At 48.2% G+C, this 16,175-nt stretch overlaps 1 protein-coding gene across 3 annotated transcripts in view; it reads left to right on the top strand.

Moving 5' to 3' along the window:
- The window catches only part of ST8SIA5 (ST8 alpha-N-acetyl-neuraminide alpha-2,8-sialyltransferase 5), a 97,619-nt gene that overhangs the window by 59,843 nt on the left and 21,601 nt on the right, over nt 1-16,175 (top strand). For all 3 annotated transcript variants that reach the window (XR_008673689.2, XM_004059374.5, XM_004059375.5), the window contains 4 exons: nt 5,038-5,124; nt 8,434-8,578; nt 11,075-11,187; nt 15,296-15,388. Coding sequence is in view for 2 of the 3 variants with exons in the window: in XM_004059374.5 (XP_004059422.1) it covers nt 5,038-5,124; nt 8,434-8,578; nt 11,075-11,187; nt 15,296-15,388 (438 nt within the window). In the remaining variant the exon portion in view is untranslated. The remainder of the gene's footprint in view (nt 1-5,037; nt 5,125-8,433; nt 8,579-11,074; nt 11,188-15,295; nt 15,389-16,175) is intronic.

Here is a 16,175-nt window from a genome sequence, read left to right as displayed (position 1 = left end):
GGTTGACCAGGTGACCCTTGGCTATCTATCCATATTTAACCTTGAAATAAAAACTGATAGGAGCTCTGTGTCTGAAGTTGTTCATGATGCTCCTGGCCCTTTTGTTGCTAGAACGGCCAGATCTTTTAACTGTAAATGATACCTTTTTTTTTTTTTTTTTAACAGAGGAACTAATAGTCTGATTCCATGTCTCCTCTTCCTCTGCTGGACATTAAGCATTTGGCTGCCATGGTTTTGGGTGGGGTAGGGGGAGTGTAGGCTTGATGGTTCTGCTTACAGACTCACAACTGATTCTCATTTTTAGGGCCATGCTCTCTCCCCATCCTCCACCCACCTCTTAGAATTTTCCATGTGCAGATTGGCTCTAGGTACTTGGGCTATGTCATCCTGTCCTTGTGCTACTCTCTTGTACTTCCATACACTTGTTGAAATTTCTCTTCTACTGAGATACCCTTCCCTGTCATTCTATTCATCTATGGGCTTGTACCTTTTTTAATTCCTCTTCTGGAATGTTAGTGGTGTCTTGGGAGAAAGGAGAAAAGTGCCTGGGGTCAACCCTTCACCTTTAAAGATGTCTGCATTTGTAAAGCAATTTGTAAAATCTTTTTACACATATTCCATTTGAGCTCTCTGACAACCTTTAAGACTGGAAGGGCAGCAGCCAGCCGTTATATCCAACTTACAGATAAAGCAGCTGAGTCTCAGAGAGATTAAATGACTTGCCCAAGGTTACATTGCAAGATTGGGATGGAGCCAGGATTCAAGGCTGGGTGTCCCAGGCCCCGACCTTGGTCCAGGGTGTGATGAGGGCATTGGAGGCAGAGAGACTAGGGCCCAGACGCTGGTAACAGTACAGCTTGGAACCCCACCTAGAGTGTTGCCAGGGCTGTGTTTCCAGAAGGCATTTGAAGCAGTGGCCATATAGGGGGCTGCTCTAGGGGCCTGTGGATTGCAGAGAGTGGGAAGGGGCAGGGGGCAGTGGGTGAGCCAGGGTGTTGCTGTATGATGGCACCTCTCCCTCATACCCTGTGAGGTCCTGAGAGGGGAGGTTTGGGAAAGCTGGAAGGAAGGTTTGCCTTCTGTCAGGCAGGGTGGGAGGAGGAAAGCTGCCAGGCTGGGGCCTTTGCACTCACTTTTCTCTCAGCCCGGAATACACTTTTCCCAGATATTTGCACAGCTCACTCCTGTGTCATTTCAGGTCTCTATGCAAGGTTCTCCTCCTCAGGAAAGCCTTCCCTGATCACTCAGTCTGAAACAGTCACTTCCCCGTCCCTTTACCCTGCTTCACTTTCCTTCCTGGCACTTACTACTTCCTGGCAAGGCATTATATATTTGTTTTCCATTTTCCTCCCCAATTGGTGTGTAAGCTCCATGGAAGCAAGGGTTTCTTTTGTTCACTACTGTATTTCTAGTTCCTGCCATATGGAGATAACTCAACAAATAGTGAGACTTGATTTGAACTCAGGTGTTTCAATTAATTCATTAACTTATTGGTATACTCAACAAATATTTACCACGCATCTGCTATGTGCCTTAGCACTTGAGTTACAGTGATGAGCGTAGGCTTGATCCCCTGCCCCCATGGTATTTACTGTCTAGTGGGAAAGATCAGGAATCATGATAGGTCATAGGTTTTACAAAAGTGGAAAGTACAGGGGGCTGTGAGTGAGCATAGCCAAGGCAGTTCAGTTTAACAATACTAATAACTTATATGTACTGGATGCTTTCTGTGTGTCAGGTGCCATGCCTAGTCTTTTATCACATCATCCTATTTAATTATTTCAACAAATTTGGGAGGGCAAGAGACTATTATTACACCCATTTTATAAATGAGAAAACTGAGACTCAGAGAGGTTAAATAACCAGCCTGAGGTCTCATAGTTAGCAGCTATCTGAACTAAGACTTAAGTCTTAGCCCAAGTCCCACTAGTTCCAAAATCCATGTATTTAGTTACTATCTTCCATGACTTTTCCTGCTATCTTTTCCTGCATATCCCCTGCCAGCTATGTATTCTTCCTATAGGGGAGGCTTGCCTTGTTTGAGGACAACTGTTACCACCTCCAATTAAACACAGGACATGCCTCTACAAAATGAACCCTTTTTTAAAAAGGGTTTTTTTTTTTTTTTTCTTTTGAGATGGATTCTTGCTCTGTCGCCTAGGCTGGAGTGCAATGGCACAATCTCGGCTCATTGCAACCTCCACCTCCTGGGTTCAAGCGATTCTCCTGCCTCAGCCTCCCAACTAGCTGGGATTACAGGCACGCACTGCCATGCCCGGCTAATTTTTGTATTTTTAGTGGAGACAGGGTTTCACTATGTTGGCCAGGCTGGTCTCAAACTCCTGACCTCAGATGATCCGCCCGCCTCGGCCTCCCAAAGTGCTGGGATTAGAGACGTGAGCCACTGTGCCCGGCCTAAAAAGGGTTTTTAAAGTGGGTATTTGCTTTTCTTTTTTAAATAATGGACCCCTGTAGGAACCTGAAGAAAGCTTCAGATTCTCCCCAAAGATATGCACGTGGGTGGATAGACATGGATTTTGCCTATAACAAAATCAGGGTGTACAGGCACTTCCTTTAGCCCTTCAGTGGACCCCAGGGTAAGAGCCACAGTGATAGTAGTTTCTTGGTAACACTCAGCTCCTGAAGGCTGGTCACTTTCCCATTTATGATCAAACCAGGACAGCTTCCTTTCAAGGGCTCCTGTCTGCACCAGCACCCAAGACTAATGAGCTTCTTAGTGGGCCACAGCCAGGTGACCCCAAACAGCTACAGAATGCCTGGCCCTAAAGTGGGGACTGTGCATGATCAAGAGAGAGAAATCATGGTGCTGCCTTTAAGGAGTGTATGATCTGTCTGCATTTCACAGTTTTGCTGTAGAATTACAATTTTTCGAACTACTCAATGGAAAAAAACGATCCAATAATTTTCTTGGAAATTCACAATATATGAGACATATTAAGGGATCTGAGAAGTCTTGCAGTAAAGAAAAGCATTTAACTTTATTTAGCTCAGCTTTCCCCAACTATATTTGACCATAGGATCCACCTTAAAAAACAAACAAAAAAAAAGATGCATAATTCTTTGCCAAAGATCTGGAGTTCATCAGGAAGGGCTTGCCCAATTGTATAATGTGTCTTGTGCTCCCTTCCTTAAGAAGGAGCGGGTGCTGGCCTGGCTTGAGGAGCTTCCTGGATCTTTCTGGATCTCATGACTCTCACCAGGCCAGGGCCTCACTGGAACCTTCAACAGCTGGGATCCTAGAGAATTCTGGACATTTCTGTAGAATAGGAGAATCACCCGCAAAACCAAGTGTAAGTGAAAGCAGGAAGGAATTGGTTAGGATGCAAGGAACAATTTCTTAACTGAAATGCGGAAGGAGTAACTAAAGATAGGGATAGGTAATGGAGATGCTAAAGCGGATCTGTGACAGAGAGAGCTTGGGAATGTGGACTTGGCTCTGAGCTTAGGCACTGCTGAAAGAGGAGAGAAACTGATAAGAAGGGTGAGTGACTATTTGAGGTTAATGTACATAAGGATCTCATATTGGTCAGTTAGTGTTTGTGGGAATTTGTATTTTTGATTTGGCTCAGTCATTCACTCAATAAATATTTATCAAGTATCTATATTTTGCTAAGCACTCTTCTAGAAGCTGGGGCTACAGCACTGAAATGATTATATGTATGCATAATTATAAATAAGTCGATGTAAATGTGTAAATTAAAAATGAGTTCTTTTTGCAGGTTTCGGTCAAAGGGAGAATGCTGTGTGGTTTAGACATTCCCTTTCCTGAGAGTGCTTTAGAATGTCATGATGCTGAGATGTTTAAATGCCAACTAGCATAAAGGCTGGCCGAGGGTTTTTCAGGGAGAAGGGGCAGTCTCAGGTTTCTCATCTCATCCTTTCTGTCATTTGGAAACTGTGATCCACCCTTGAGAAGGGAGAAAGAGAAGGGCATGCCCTGCTCATGAGCCCTACTGTGTGCTGAACTGTGTGGGTGTTTGATGGGTGTTCCACTGGGGTCTGACTCTCTTTATAGACAGATGTTCCCAAGAGAACTATGCAGGCCCTGGGGGGTGGGCACGTGAGGAAGAAGGTTTCAAAGTGTTTCTGGGATTTGTTTTAATCAGGTACGGTAGGACACGCAGACATGAAAATGACCATCATGAAGTAAGACGTTATACTCACAGATCCCTAGAAACAGGAGGCATGCCCTGCAGGGCAGCCCCAGGGCCGGTCAGGAGGCAGCAGTGAGGGGAAAGCGTGGGTGAGACTATTGAGGTTTTCAGGGGAAGGAATGGATAAGGCAGGGTCGGCAGGGTAACCAGGTTTAGGATTGGCTAGTTTGAATAATTCTGGCAGGCTCTGAGGCATAGGGACTGCCTCTGTTTGTCTGATACCTGGCCCTGGGATGATTAGGGTGGGGGGTGGGGAGGGGATGGTGGCCTGTCAGTGAGGAGGTGGTTGAGAGTGTGGGCTCTGATTGGTTGGTTTGCACATGAAAGGCACACTTGCAGGACAGTTGTTTTCTAACTAGGAATTAGCAAGGCACCAGGTGCCAGAGCATCAGGAATATAGAAAATAAGAAAATACCAGGTGGGCACGGTGGCTCACACCTGTAATCCCAGCACTTTGGGAGACCGAAGCGGAAGGATCCCTTGAGGTCAGGAGCTCGAAACCAGCCTGGCCAACATGGTGAAACCCCATCGCTACCAAAAAGTACAAAAATTAGCTAGGTATGGTGGTGCACCTGTAGTCCCAGCTACTCGGTAGGCTGAGGCACGAGAATCACTTGAACCCCAGAGGCGGAGGTTGCAGTGAGCTGAGATCACACCATTGCACTCCAGCCTGTACGCCGGTGTGAGGCCCTGTCTTAAAAAAAGAAAGAAAGAAAGAAAGAAAAGAAAACATGGTCAATGCCAAGGGCCAGCCCCAGGACTGGACTTGGCCTATGGGAGATCAGGAGGGAGCATTTCTGGGAATGATTGCGCTCTGTCCCGCCTGCCCTGCTCATGTACTCTTCTGTGCTCTACTCCCAAGGGTGAAGCAGTCAGAGCTGTTCGACAGGTGGAAAAGCCTCCAGATGTGCAAATGGGCGATGAACATCTCTGAGGCCAACCAGTTCAAGTATCTATGATTCGTCTGTCCTCCCTTCTCCTTGTATGATTCTCCTCACTGCCACCTCTTCTGGTCTCCGTTGTCCTGCAAGGCCCAGCTCTCAGCGGGCATCTTCCCCAGAGCAGGCCCTGACTGGGCTTAGGAATCCAGGCAGTGGGGGGGATCTGATTCAACATGCAGGCTGAGGCAGGCACCTTGCCCAGGTGCTATCCTCCACCTTCTCTCCCTTAGTCCTTGCAGCAGCCTTGTGAGGTTGGTGGTGCCATCTCCAGTACACAGCTGAGGTTCACTGAGGCTATTAGCAGGGAAGCATGTGTGGGCGGTCTCCGGCAGGCCTGTGTGAAGGTGCATTACGCATCCTCTATGGCCTCCTGGTCCTCACCTCCCCTGTCCTGGGGCAGCGGCTCTGACCCAGTAGCTTCTCTCCTTCCCAGAGCATTTGAGTTCTTCCAGCCTCCACGAGACATTTGAGCCCTGCTGCAGATTATTTTATAAATGCTCTCTAACCAAAATGAGCAGATTATAAACTTCCAGAGAGGTAAGAGCTGGATCTTAAAGTTGTCCTGTGGGAACTCTGAAAATAACAGATGTCCAAAAATTCTTTTTGATGGATGGTGAACTTTAGGGTCTTCTCCAACTCTAAAGTTCTGTGAGCTTATGGGATTATTTTAGTGCAGGTAGACCTTATTTTATGGAGTTGATGTCATCTGGCAATTTGTGTCTATACTGGATTTCAGCACTCAGGTACAAGTTTAAATGTACTGAGGAGCTCTAAGCATGAAGGAGTCCTGCACAAGATTGTGAAAAGCAAAGATGACTAAGCTTTTTCTTTATAAATCATTTGTTCCAATTTGCTGCAGCTCCAGACCAAGTCTAGAGGTAGAGTAGTAGTTTTAAGAGGCACATTTTTAGAAATGTGAATGTTTAAAGTGATAACACTTGAAGATCAGGTGCCAGAGGCCTCTGGGAGACTACAGAAACCAAGCAAAGGCCTGACAGTAGTTTGCAGAGACTCACCTATCATAAGAAACAGAACATGAGCTTGAGCAAAGTGCTGGGAGAGTAGAGAATAGAACCATAATCTGTGCTGCCAATTGGCCCCTTAGAAATGTTACTGTGCACACTGCACAGAGGTGCCCCTGGGGGCGAGTGAGACCTGACACACTGAGAGTATGGCTGATAAAACACTCAGCCTGGGCCAGGTCAGTGAGAGGCAAAAGCCTGTTGTCCAGACTTAGGGCAGAATAGAACTCTCAGCAGTGGACCAGGCATGGTGGCTCACGTCTATAATCCCAGCACTTTGGGAGTCCAAGGCGGGTGAATCACCTGAGGTCAGGAGTTCAAGATCAGCCTGGCCAACATGGTGAAACCCTGTCTCTACTAAAAATGCAAAGAAATTAGCCAGGTGTGGTGGTGCACACCTGTAATCCTAGCTACTTGGGAGGCTGAGGCAGGAGAATTGCTTGAACACAGGAGGTGGAGGTTGCAGTGAGCGGAGATCATGCCAATGCACTCCAGCCTGGGCGACAGAGCGAGACTCCATCTCAAAAAAAAAAAAAAAAGTCTCAGCAGCAGGACTCACATATCTCAGGAAACATGAAGCAACAGGGAAATGATGTGGCAAGAGAAAAACAGGGATGAGTGTGGGAGCCTCTGGCAGGGACAAGACAGCACAGTGCAGGGGTGGAGCTCCGGGCATGAGGGGTGTGGAGCAGTTTCAGGTGTGAGAAAAGGCAGTGACATCAGGCCTTGCCATGCTCTAAGTGAGAAAACCTTCCAGGCTGGTCATTGCCTCCCTTTGCTCTCATTTCAAGCTCATGGAACAATGATGAGATGCTTCATTCAGGCTGGCAGGAACCTGGTGCCATGAGGGAGTGTCAGGTGGGTGCTAGAAGGCAGGCATGAGCATTCGAATTACAGGAAATGAATCCTGTAACAGGCCTTCTCCCACCCTGCTGCCTACAAATAGGCACACTGACATTCTGGTTTGTATATCAGTCACTTATGAGCTTGGTTAGTGTGAGTCAGTATCCCTCAATAGGAGTGATCTCCAGTGGGCTGACAAGACTGAGCTTCTGAACTAGCAAAGCTAAAAGGCCCAGATGCCAGTTTGTAATGCCAATCCATGGCCCTGCCTTGCCAGGCCTCTGGTCTCCTCTCTGGGAAGCCTCTGTTACATTCTGAAACCCAGCTCTCCACAGGAAATTCTGCTCTCTGTGACTGGGAGTCAGCTAGGCTTCCCAGTGAAGTACCTGCAAGAGATGAAATTAAAAAACAAAAACATTATAGGCCAGGCATGGTGACTCTTACCTGTAATCCCAGCACTTTGGGAGTCTGAGAGGCTGAAGCAGGTGGATCACCTGAGGTTAGGAGTTCGAGACTAGCCTGGCCAACATGGAGAAACCTTGACTCTACTAAAAAAAAAAAAAAAAAAAATTAGCCAGGCATGGTGGTGCTTGCCTGTAATCCCAGCTACCTGGGAGGCTGTGGCAGAAGAATCGCTTGAACCCAGGAGGTGAAGATTGCAGTGAGCCGAGATCGCACCATTGAACTCCAACCTGGGTGACAGAGTGAGACCCTGTCTCAAAAAAAAAAAAAAAAAAATCATAAAACATTCCTGGCTTTTGCAAGCTGGAATCACAAATTACAGAGGATTAGAGGTAGAAGAGCCAAGCCTGTATGAGGAAACTAGGGCCCAGAGAGAAAGAGAGAGACCTTCCAGTAGCCTCACAACTGGTGGGGGCAGAGCAGAAGCAAGAATCCAGGCCTCTTGACACCAGGACGGCAGCCCAAGTTTCCATGCCAGGCCTGGCTGGGAGCTCTTTGGAAAGCTCCTCCTTACCCTCTATTAGTGGCCAGGACTCAGGCTCCGTCGAGGAGTTCCATACAGTGCAGACAGGGGCAGCTGGGTGGGGCTTCATGGAAAGAAGCCTGGCCTGGGCCCTGAATGAGTGGCAGAAGGCAGGGGCCTTGGGAGTGGCAGAAGGCGTTGAAAAGGGAGGGGACTGCATGAGCAGAGGTGCAGGTTGGGGGCAAGCCTGGGAATGAGTGGGCAGGAGAGGCCTCGGCTCCATGCAGGGTGGGGATGTGTGTGGGATGGGTGGGCAGGAGAGGCCTCGGCTCCATGCAGGGTGGGGGCAAGCGTGGGGATGGGTGGGCAGGAGAGGCCTCGGCTCCATGCAGGGTGGGGGCAAGCGTGGGGATGGGTGGGCAGGAGAGGCCTCGGCTCCACCCCACTGTTCTCCGTGAGGTTGTGCTCTGCCCTCCATCACATCTTTCCTGCATCACGTCTTTCCTGCCTGTCTCCCTACCTGGCAGGTCTACTCTGTCCAGGTGCTGCAACGCCCCTGCCTTTCTGTTCACCACCCAGAAGAACACTCCCCTGGGGACAAAGCTCAAGTATGAGGTGGACACCAGTGGCATCTACCACATCAACCAGGAGATCTTCCGCATGTTTCCCAAGGTGCTGCTTTGGGCGGGGGCGGTCTGGGTGGGGCGAGGGAGCCGACCCAGCAGTAGCCCTCCGTGGCAATGTCCCTGGGGTTTTGCCTGACTCACTCACAGTCCTCTGGACTCAGTTGTCTTGGTCCTGGTTGACCAGTTGTCTGAGGTGCAGAAGCCCACCCTCTGGATTTCTTTGGGGGTTGTGTCTGAGAACCATGACTGCCAACTGTCTATGATTTGAGTGACTTTTGGTGAGAAAGTGACTAGAAAATTCTGGGTATTGCATTGCTTGCAGAGGATATCCTGCAGATAGGGAGAGAATGACAACACATTTGTCCCCCTCCTGAGGTAGGCACAAGAGCAAACGCACATGCAGAGGTTGTGAGCACAAGAAAGAACAACCCAGTGCAGATCTAGACTCTGAAAGATTCAGCTCACTTGATGACCGTGGGCAGATATTTTGTCTTTCAAAGCCTCAATCTCCTTATTTGTAACACTGGGGCTTGGACTATGAATAGATTTGGCTGATTATAACAGAACTTCTAAAATATCAGAGACTTAATCAAGATAGATATTTATTTTTTTCCTTTCACATAAAAGAATTCTGGAGGTAGGCTGTGCAGGGCTGGCACGGTGGCTCCCTGGTCATGGAGGACCACAAAATGAATGAGCTGCAGACCTGAATGGTTCAGATCACTGACCTTGGCCATTGAGGACCGCAGTGAGTGAGCCGCAGACGTGAACTGTTCAGATCACTGATGCTGAGCACCTGCAATCACCTGGGCTGACGGTTGGTGCAGACTCACCGCACTACTCTCAGAGAAGGGGCGCTGGAACCTGCGCTTTCAGCCAGTTCTGGCAATTACCCAGGTGTGGTGGCGTATGGACTCTGAAGAGGAGGAAGGTTGCATGGGTGTGTTCATAACCACATTCAGGAGAGCTCTGGGCCCAGGACAGCATTCAGTGAATGTAGTTTATAGAAATTCTGAGTGGGGGCATGTAGAGGTCTTTTTGGAAGAAACCTGAAGGCCTTGGCTGCCTTGCTTCTTGGCTGAGTGCGAAACAAAGCCCAGAGTTCCCTGCATTCTGTGACTGGTACCAAAGTGTATAGGTAAGACTCATGCATTCTGGGGATGTGGGGGAGGAGCTGCAGGTGAGCGGCGTCAAACGTGTTCTCACTCACTGTGGCCCTAAGGGAGGATGGTGCTGAGCCACCTTTATGAGGTGGGTCTTACAAGGCCTGGAACATGAGGCTGGTGACAGCAGGTGGATTTGCATCTCACGCAGGTAATGCCAGTGGGTGTAACACAACTTAGTATGACATACAGATCCAAGGAGAAGCAGCCTATGGACCGCTGAAGGCCAGAGACAGACAGCAGGGCTCACCAGACATTCTCCAGAAAGCGCCAGGCGGTAACTGTTTTAGGATTTGCAGTTCATAGTCTCTCTGTCACTACTATTCACCTCTATCATTCTAGCACAAAAGCAGCCACAGACATGAGTAAACCAATGAGAGTGGCTATGTTCCAGTAACACTTTCAATCTTATTAGATGCCAAAATTGGAATTTTACATAGTTTTCATGTATCAAAAAATAGTTTCTTCTTTGGGTTGTTTCCAACCATTTAAAAATATAAAATCCATTCCTGGCTTGCAAGTTACACAAAAACAGACGGTAGGCCAGATGTGGCCCACGGGCTGTATGTAGTTCGCTTGTCCCTGAATTAAAGCAATGTGACATAGAATCACATTTCCTGAACTTCCCTAAATGTAAGTATCTCTTTGTAAAAAATTCAGCTTCCCAGCCTCCTATCTGTGAGACTCTGATTCTGTGGTGCTGGGATGGAGCCCAGAAATTTATATTTTCAGAAAGTATCCCAGGTAATTCTTAACTTACAGAAGTTTAGGAAACAGCCATATAGAACATAATAAACTTTTGATGATTTTTCTGAAAATGACTGTTTTTTGTTTTTTTTTTTTTTTTTTGCCTTTGTCTGGTACAAGTCTAATAGTGCAGTTTACTCACCTACTGGCTGTGAGAGGCCCCTGTTTTCCCTGTCTTGGCTCACTGGGCCTGTCCATCCAGGGAAAATGGACCACAAATAAGGACAGTCTCCCGCAGAAGTCCCCCTTAAATTTAGCCTGATTCCTGATGGCCCCAGGGCAGCATGGCTCTCCATGAGACCCCACCTGGCTGCTGGTCCCACCGGAAGCCCAGGCTGCAGGCCTGGCCCATTTCATGCAGGGCTGCCAGCCGCTGTGTGCCAGGAGGAAAGTTGCCCAGCAGGCCCTGGGTGTCAGGGATGGGAGTGGCCTTTGGGGCCATCTAATAGTAACAAGACTCTCAACCACTCTTCCCATCTGTAAAGTGGAAAGCCGCTTTCCTCCCACATTCCCCACAGGGCTGCCTCTTGGGACCAGGAGCTAATATAGGTGGGTGTGCTTGCAGAGGTGAGAGTCGCAGGTCGAGGCAGGGGGTGGCTTGGCTCTGACAGCTGTGCCTGTGCCTCCCCCAGGACATGCCCTACTACCGGTCCCAGTTTAAGAAGTGTGCTGTAGTGGGCAACGGAGGCATCTTGAAGAACAGCCGCTGCGGGAGGGAGATCAACAGCGCCGACTTTGTCTTCCGGTAAAAGAAACCCTGGCACTGCCCTTGCCACTACCCCATGGCCCTGTCCTCCATATTCTTCCCCCGGCTTCCTAATGCTACCCTTTAAGCAAGTAATCCCCACTTCCCACCCCTGCAGACCCTCAGGTCTGGGATATCCCTTCTTCTCTCCAGCCCCATCCCTTTGGGGAAGTCGTTGAACTCCTAGGTCCTCAGTTTCCACATCTGCACAATGGGAGATGTGTTAAGAGCAAAGGGCATCACAGATTTGAAGGCACTGAGGACTTAGGAGCTTGCAGCTGTGTCGGGAGGTCCTCTGGGCACTGTCTCCTTGGGTGGGTGCTACCCTTCCAGAAGCACTGGTTGGAACCAGGGAAGCCTTGTGGCAGACACCAATATTGGCTTCACCCTGGCTTTAACTAAGCCAGAGACTGGTCCTTGCACTTCTTCCTTCCGTAAAGCCCCCCTCTTATCTCTTTGTGGATCTTCATTTATATCTTTAGCTGGGGTGAAGAAGGTGGGTTGAAAAGAAAAGCTTAAAGCAAAGAGACTTGGGCTGAGTCTGCAGTGGGGTCGCATGAAGCATGGATCCACAATCATCGGACCACTCAGTTGGTGTCAGGTTAGGGAGGGTAGAGCAGGTTTGGTGTGATTTGAGGTCCTAAAATAAAGGGACTCCTGCATATTTCGGGTTCTTGGCTGTCCAACCCCAGCCCCTGTCTCTAGAAGAAGGAAGCCTTGGACACCCTGCGTCACCTGCTGTCACAGGCGGAGTGTGAGAGACACACCTCTCTCTGTGATCTGGAGTCTGCCCATGTGCTCCCTGTGGATGCCTAGTCGAGTCCAGCATTGAAGGTTAAGCTTCCTCCAACACCGAAATCTCTGGCCCTCACTGACTCCTTAGCCCAGCCACATTCCTGCCAGGAAAGGCAGGGAAAGCCTCTTTCAGGATGGTCTTTTGGGGAGAAGCCCAGGTCTCTGGGGTCTCCCTGAACTTTGATCCAGGCTCCAGCATTGCTAGGCACATGACCTCAGGAATGTCATGTCACCCTTCTGGGCCTTGGTTTCCTCATCTGCAAAATGGGGATAAGGATAGCAGCTCCATCAGTTATAGGATTAAATCACATAATGATTGTATAGCTGTTAGTACCTCCAGCACTGGACACACCATTAGAGCCCAGTTAGTGCCAGCAACTGCGCTTCCAGGTCCTGTTCCCTCTGCCTAGAATGCTGTCTCCCCAGCCCCTACATCCTGCGTTACCAACTGCCGCTTGTCCTTCCAAGCTTAGCTCAAGAATCACCCACTCCTTCCCTGGCTAAACCCACTTGCACCCTTTTCTGGGCTCCCACGGAACCTGGTGTCCACCTATCATGTGGCCTTTAACACCTAACCCTATAACCAGGGACCCGCTGAGTGGTCTCACTCTTGCAGACTGGAAACACAAAGAGAACTTCTGTTTACAGTAACTGATGTAATTGGCACAACATAACTACTCAGAAAAATTAGTCTTAAATGAAGGAATGAAGGCGTGAATGAAAGAATGGACTTGTGTGATTTTCAGGGCTAAGAAGTGGAGCGTATAGTGGTTCTGTCCACAGGCTCTGAAGCTGGGGAGCCTGGTTTGAGTTAGAAAAAGCTGTGTTACTTTGCGTAAGTTACCTAGCCACTCTGCCTTTATCTCCTAAAATGAAAGATGAGGATGATAATAGTAACTACCCCTTGGGGTCAGTATGAGGAATAAATGAATTAATATGTTTAAAATCTTCAAACACTGCAGGACACATACTAAGTTTTATTATAAGGAAAATGTTATTTTAAAATATTCCTCTCATTTTACAGATAAAAAACAATTTTTTGGGAGGGGATGATATTCCTTGCTAGGGTCATGGGGCTATTCATAGTCAGAAATGGGATACACTTCTGGTCTTGCATTCTTTCTGTGATACCATGTCATTTCTCTAGCTCGATAATATGATAGTAAATGTCTCCCTCGGAGGGGCTGGTCTCTTGTCCCACCACCTAAGATCTGTTAAGATCTGTGAGAGCACACAGTTGTTTGTGCTACTTTTGGAGATGCTGTGGGCCCTTCCATCCTCATCGTCATCATCATCATAGCAGTACAGCAGCAGCAAAGCCTTGCTGGGTGCCTGTATGTGCACGCCAAGATGCCCTGAGACTCCGTCCTGTTCTAGGCATGTCCTAGATGCTATTGCACTAGGAACGAGACCTAGGCTTGGAGTCAGACAGGCCCATCCTCCACCCTGCCTTGACCACCTAATAGCAGCAAGTCCCTTGACCCTCTGAATGCCTGGTTTCTCATTTGCAACACAGTGAGCCTAATATCTGCCACCCAAGGTTATTGATATCTCATATAATCCTATGAAAGTTCCTGGCATGCCACAGATGCTCAGAAAAATGGTAATTGACTGCACACACCCCTCCCCCTCCCACACTCAATCTTTAAGGACAATATAAAACCTGCCTTTCATAGTGGTCTGATAGACAGGGGTATGGTTGGATCATAAAGTAGGTGACAGTCCTGGTTCTGTTATAGAATAGTGTTCTTCTGCACAATTATTCCTTAAACCCATGGCTTCCCCTTGACGAAAGACCGCATTCTTCACATGGCCCACCATCCCTTATAGTCTGGCCCCTTCTTCCCTCTCTGCCCTCAGCTTGTACCACTCCCACTTTGCCTGTGCTCCAGTCACTGGGCCACAGTCACTCCTGGGTGCTTCCTGTTCTCATCTACCACAGGACCTTTGCACAGGACCTGTGTCTGGAATGCTCATGAGTTCCACATTCAACCAGCTAACACCTGCTTATTTCAAAATTTATTATTCATTCATTATGTAGTATTTGATGTGAAGAATATTTGTACCACATAAGTATGAAGCAAAACAATAAAATGAATATTTGTAGACCAACCACTTGATTTAAGAAGTTGAATGTTTGTATGGAGCCTTTGTATCAACTGGTGTGCTCCTTCCCATTCTACCTCCATTTCCCCCCGAAGGTATCGCTACCTTGAATTGAGTACTTAATCATTCTCTCATTGTTAAAAATTGTTTTGTCATATGTAGATGTACCCCTGAACAATGTATTGTTAAACTATGCTTGTTTAGGGCCGTATTCGTTTCCTATTGCTGCTATAAAAAAATACCACCAAATTAGTGGTTTAAACAACACCGATTTTATTATCTTACAGTCTTGGAGGTCAGAAGTCTCACTGGACTAAAATCAAGGTGTCTGCAGAACTGCATTCCCTTCTGGAGGCTCTCAGGGAGAATTTGTTTCCTTTTTCTTTTCCTAGAAGCTCCTTGCATTCCTTGGCTCATGGCAAAGCCCACAGTGGAGTATCTTCCAGTCTCTTTCTCTGACTCCAATTCTGTTGCCACATACTTTCTTCTCTCTCCCTGGTTGTCACATCATCTCTTATAAAGACCCTTGTGATGACACTGGACTCCCCCAGATAACTCAGGGCAATGGCTCCATCTCAAGATCCTAAACTTCATTGCAGCTGCAGAGTCCCTTCTGCCACGTAAGGCTGCATAGTCACAGGTTCCAGGGATTAGGACATGGACACCTTTGGGGGCTATTACTCTTCCTACTATGGGGCTTTCTACAAATGGTGGCAACTTGCTTTTGCATGCAATATGTGTTGCATTTCTAAGATGCATCTTCGAACATATCCCATGTTTATGTACCTCTTCTCCTGCCACAGGACATTTGCTCAATTCCTCCTTCAGACCTCAGCTCAAGCATTGCTTCCTCAGGGAAGTCTTGGCTCCCTAGAAAAGGAGATGCTCCCCAGCCACCTGTCCTCTGAGAGCCATAATCCCATCCTCCAAAGGTCCAGGGACTACCCAAGCTTGTAACTGCATTTTACAACCAGTGGTTTCTCTGCCCCATGTGTCTGGAACTTCAGCAAGGCCTATTGGCTGTCCCAGTGCCTGATAAGGAGCAGAAGGACCACTGTCTCATCACCTGGCTACAGAGAACCTGCCTAGCTGGTTGCCGTTGCATCCCTCTGCCCACATGATCACCATCCCTCCCCTCCCCCTGCACCCTCCCCAGCCTGACCTATTGAATGACCAACCACCTTGGGCTGCCTTTTCTCTTCTGCAGGTGCAACCTGCCCCCCATCTCAGAGAAGTACACCATGGACGTGGGGGTGAAGACGGATGTGGTCACTGTGAACCCCAGCATCATCACAGAGAGGTCAGTGGCCCTCTTTCTAGAGCTGCACTGTCAAAATGGTAGCCAATAGTCACATGCGGCTACTGAGCACTGGAAGTGTGGTTAGTCTGGAGGTGTGCTGGCTGTGAGTGTAAAACACACACTGGGTTTCAAAGACTTAATACAAAAACAGGATAACATATCTAATTAACTTGTTATATTAATTACATGTTGAAGTAATAGTATTTTCAAAATAGTGGGTTAAAGAAAATATAAAAACTTCACCCATTTCCATTTTTTCACATGTGCTTACTCGGACATTGTTAAATTCCATATGTGGCCTGCATTAGTTCTTTTGGACGGTGCTGGTCTACACTACCTTCACCTAGAGATGGGTGGGACAGCTTTCCAGGGTGTGACCAGGGCAGGCAGCTCCCTACCTGGCTGTGTCCAGGAGGTACTGGGGAGAAGCTCACACCGAGATCTCAGCTCCCCTCCTGGCTCCCCTCCTGGGGTTCATCTGGAAGGTTTTAGGGGAAGTGTTGAAACCCTAGTCTCTGGGACATGTAAGAGGAGGGGACAGTGGGAGATGAGAGGAGGGGGTCATTGAATTGGATCAGATGCCCAGGGAGCAGCTATTTAAGGGGCGGGAAGAGACAGCAAAGTCAGAGAGGGCCCAAGAGGGAACGCTGCTTAATGTAAAGAAATGGGGCCAGGTGTGGTGGCTCATGCCTATAACCACAGCACTTTGGGAGGCTGAGGCCAGAGTGTGGCTTGCGGCCAGGAGTTCGAGACCAAATTAGGCAACATAGCTAGTCCCTGGTCTCTA

This window comes from Gorilla gorilla, chromosome 17 (assembly GCF_029281585.2).
Source record: "Gorilla gorilla gorilla isolate KB3781 chromosome 17, NHGRI_mGorGor1-v2.1_pri, whole genome shotgun sequence".
NCBI classification, from domain to species: Eukaryota; Metazoa; Chordata; class Mammalia; order Primates; family Hominidae; genus Gorilla; species Gorilla gorilla.
Note: the sequence above shows the minus strand (reverse complement) of the source record. Positions and strands in the feature narration are given on the sequence as shown.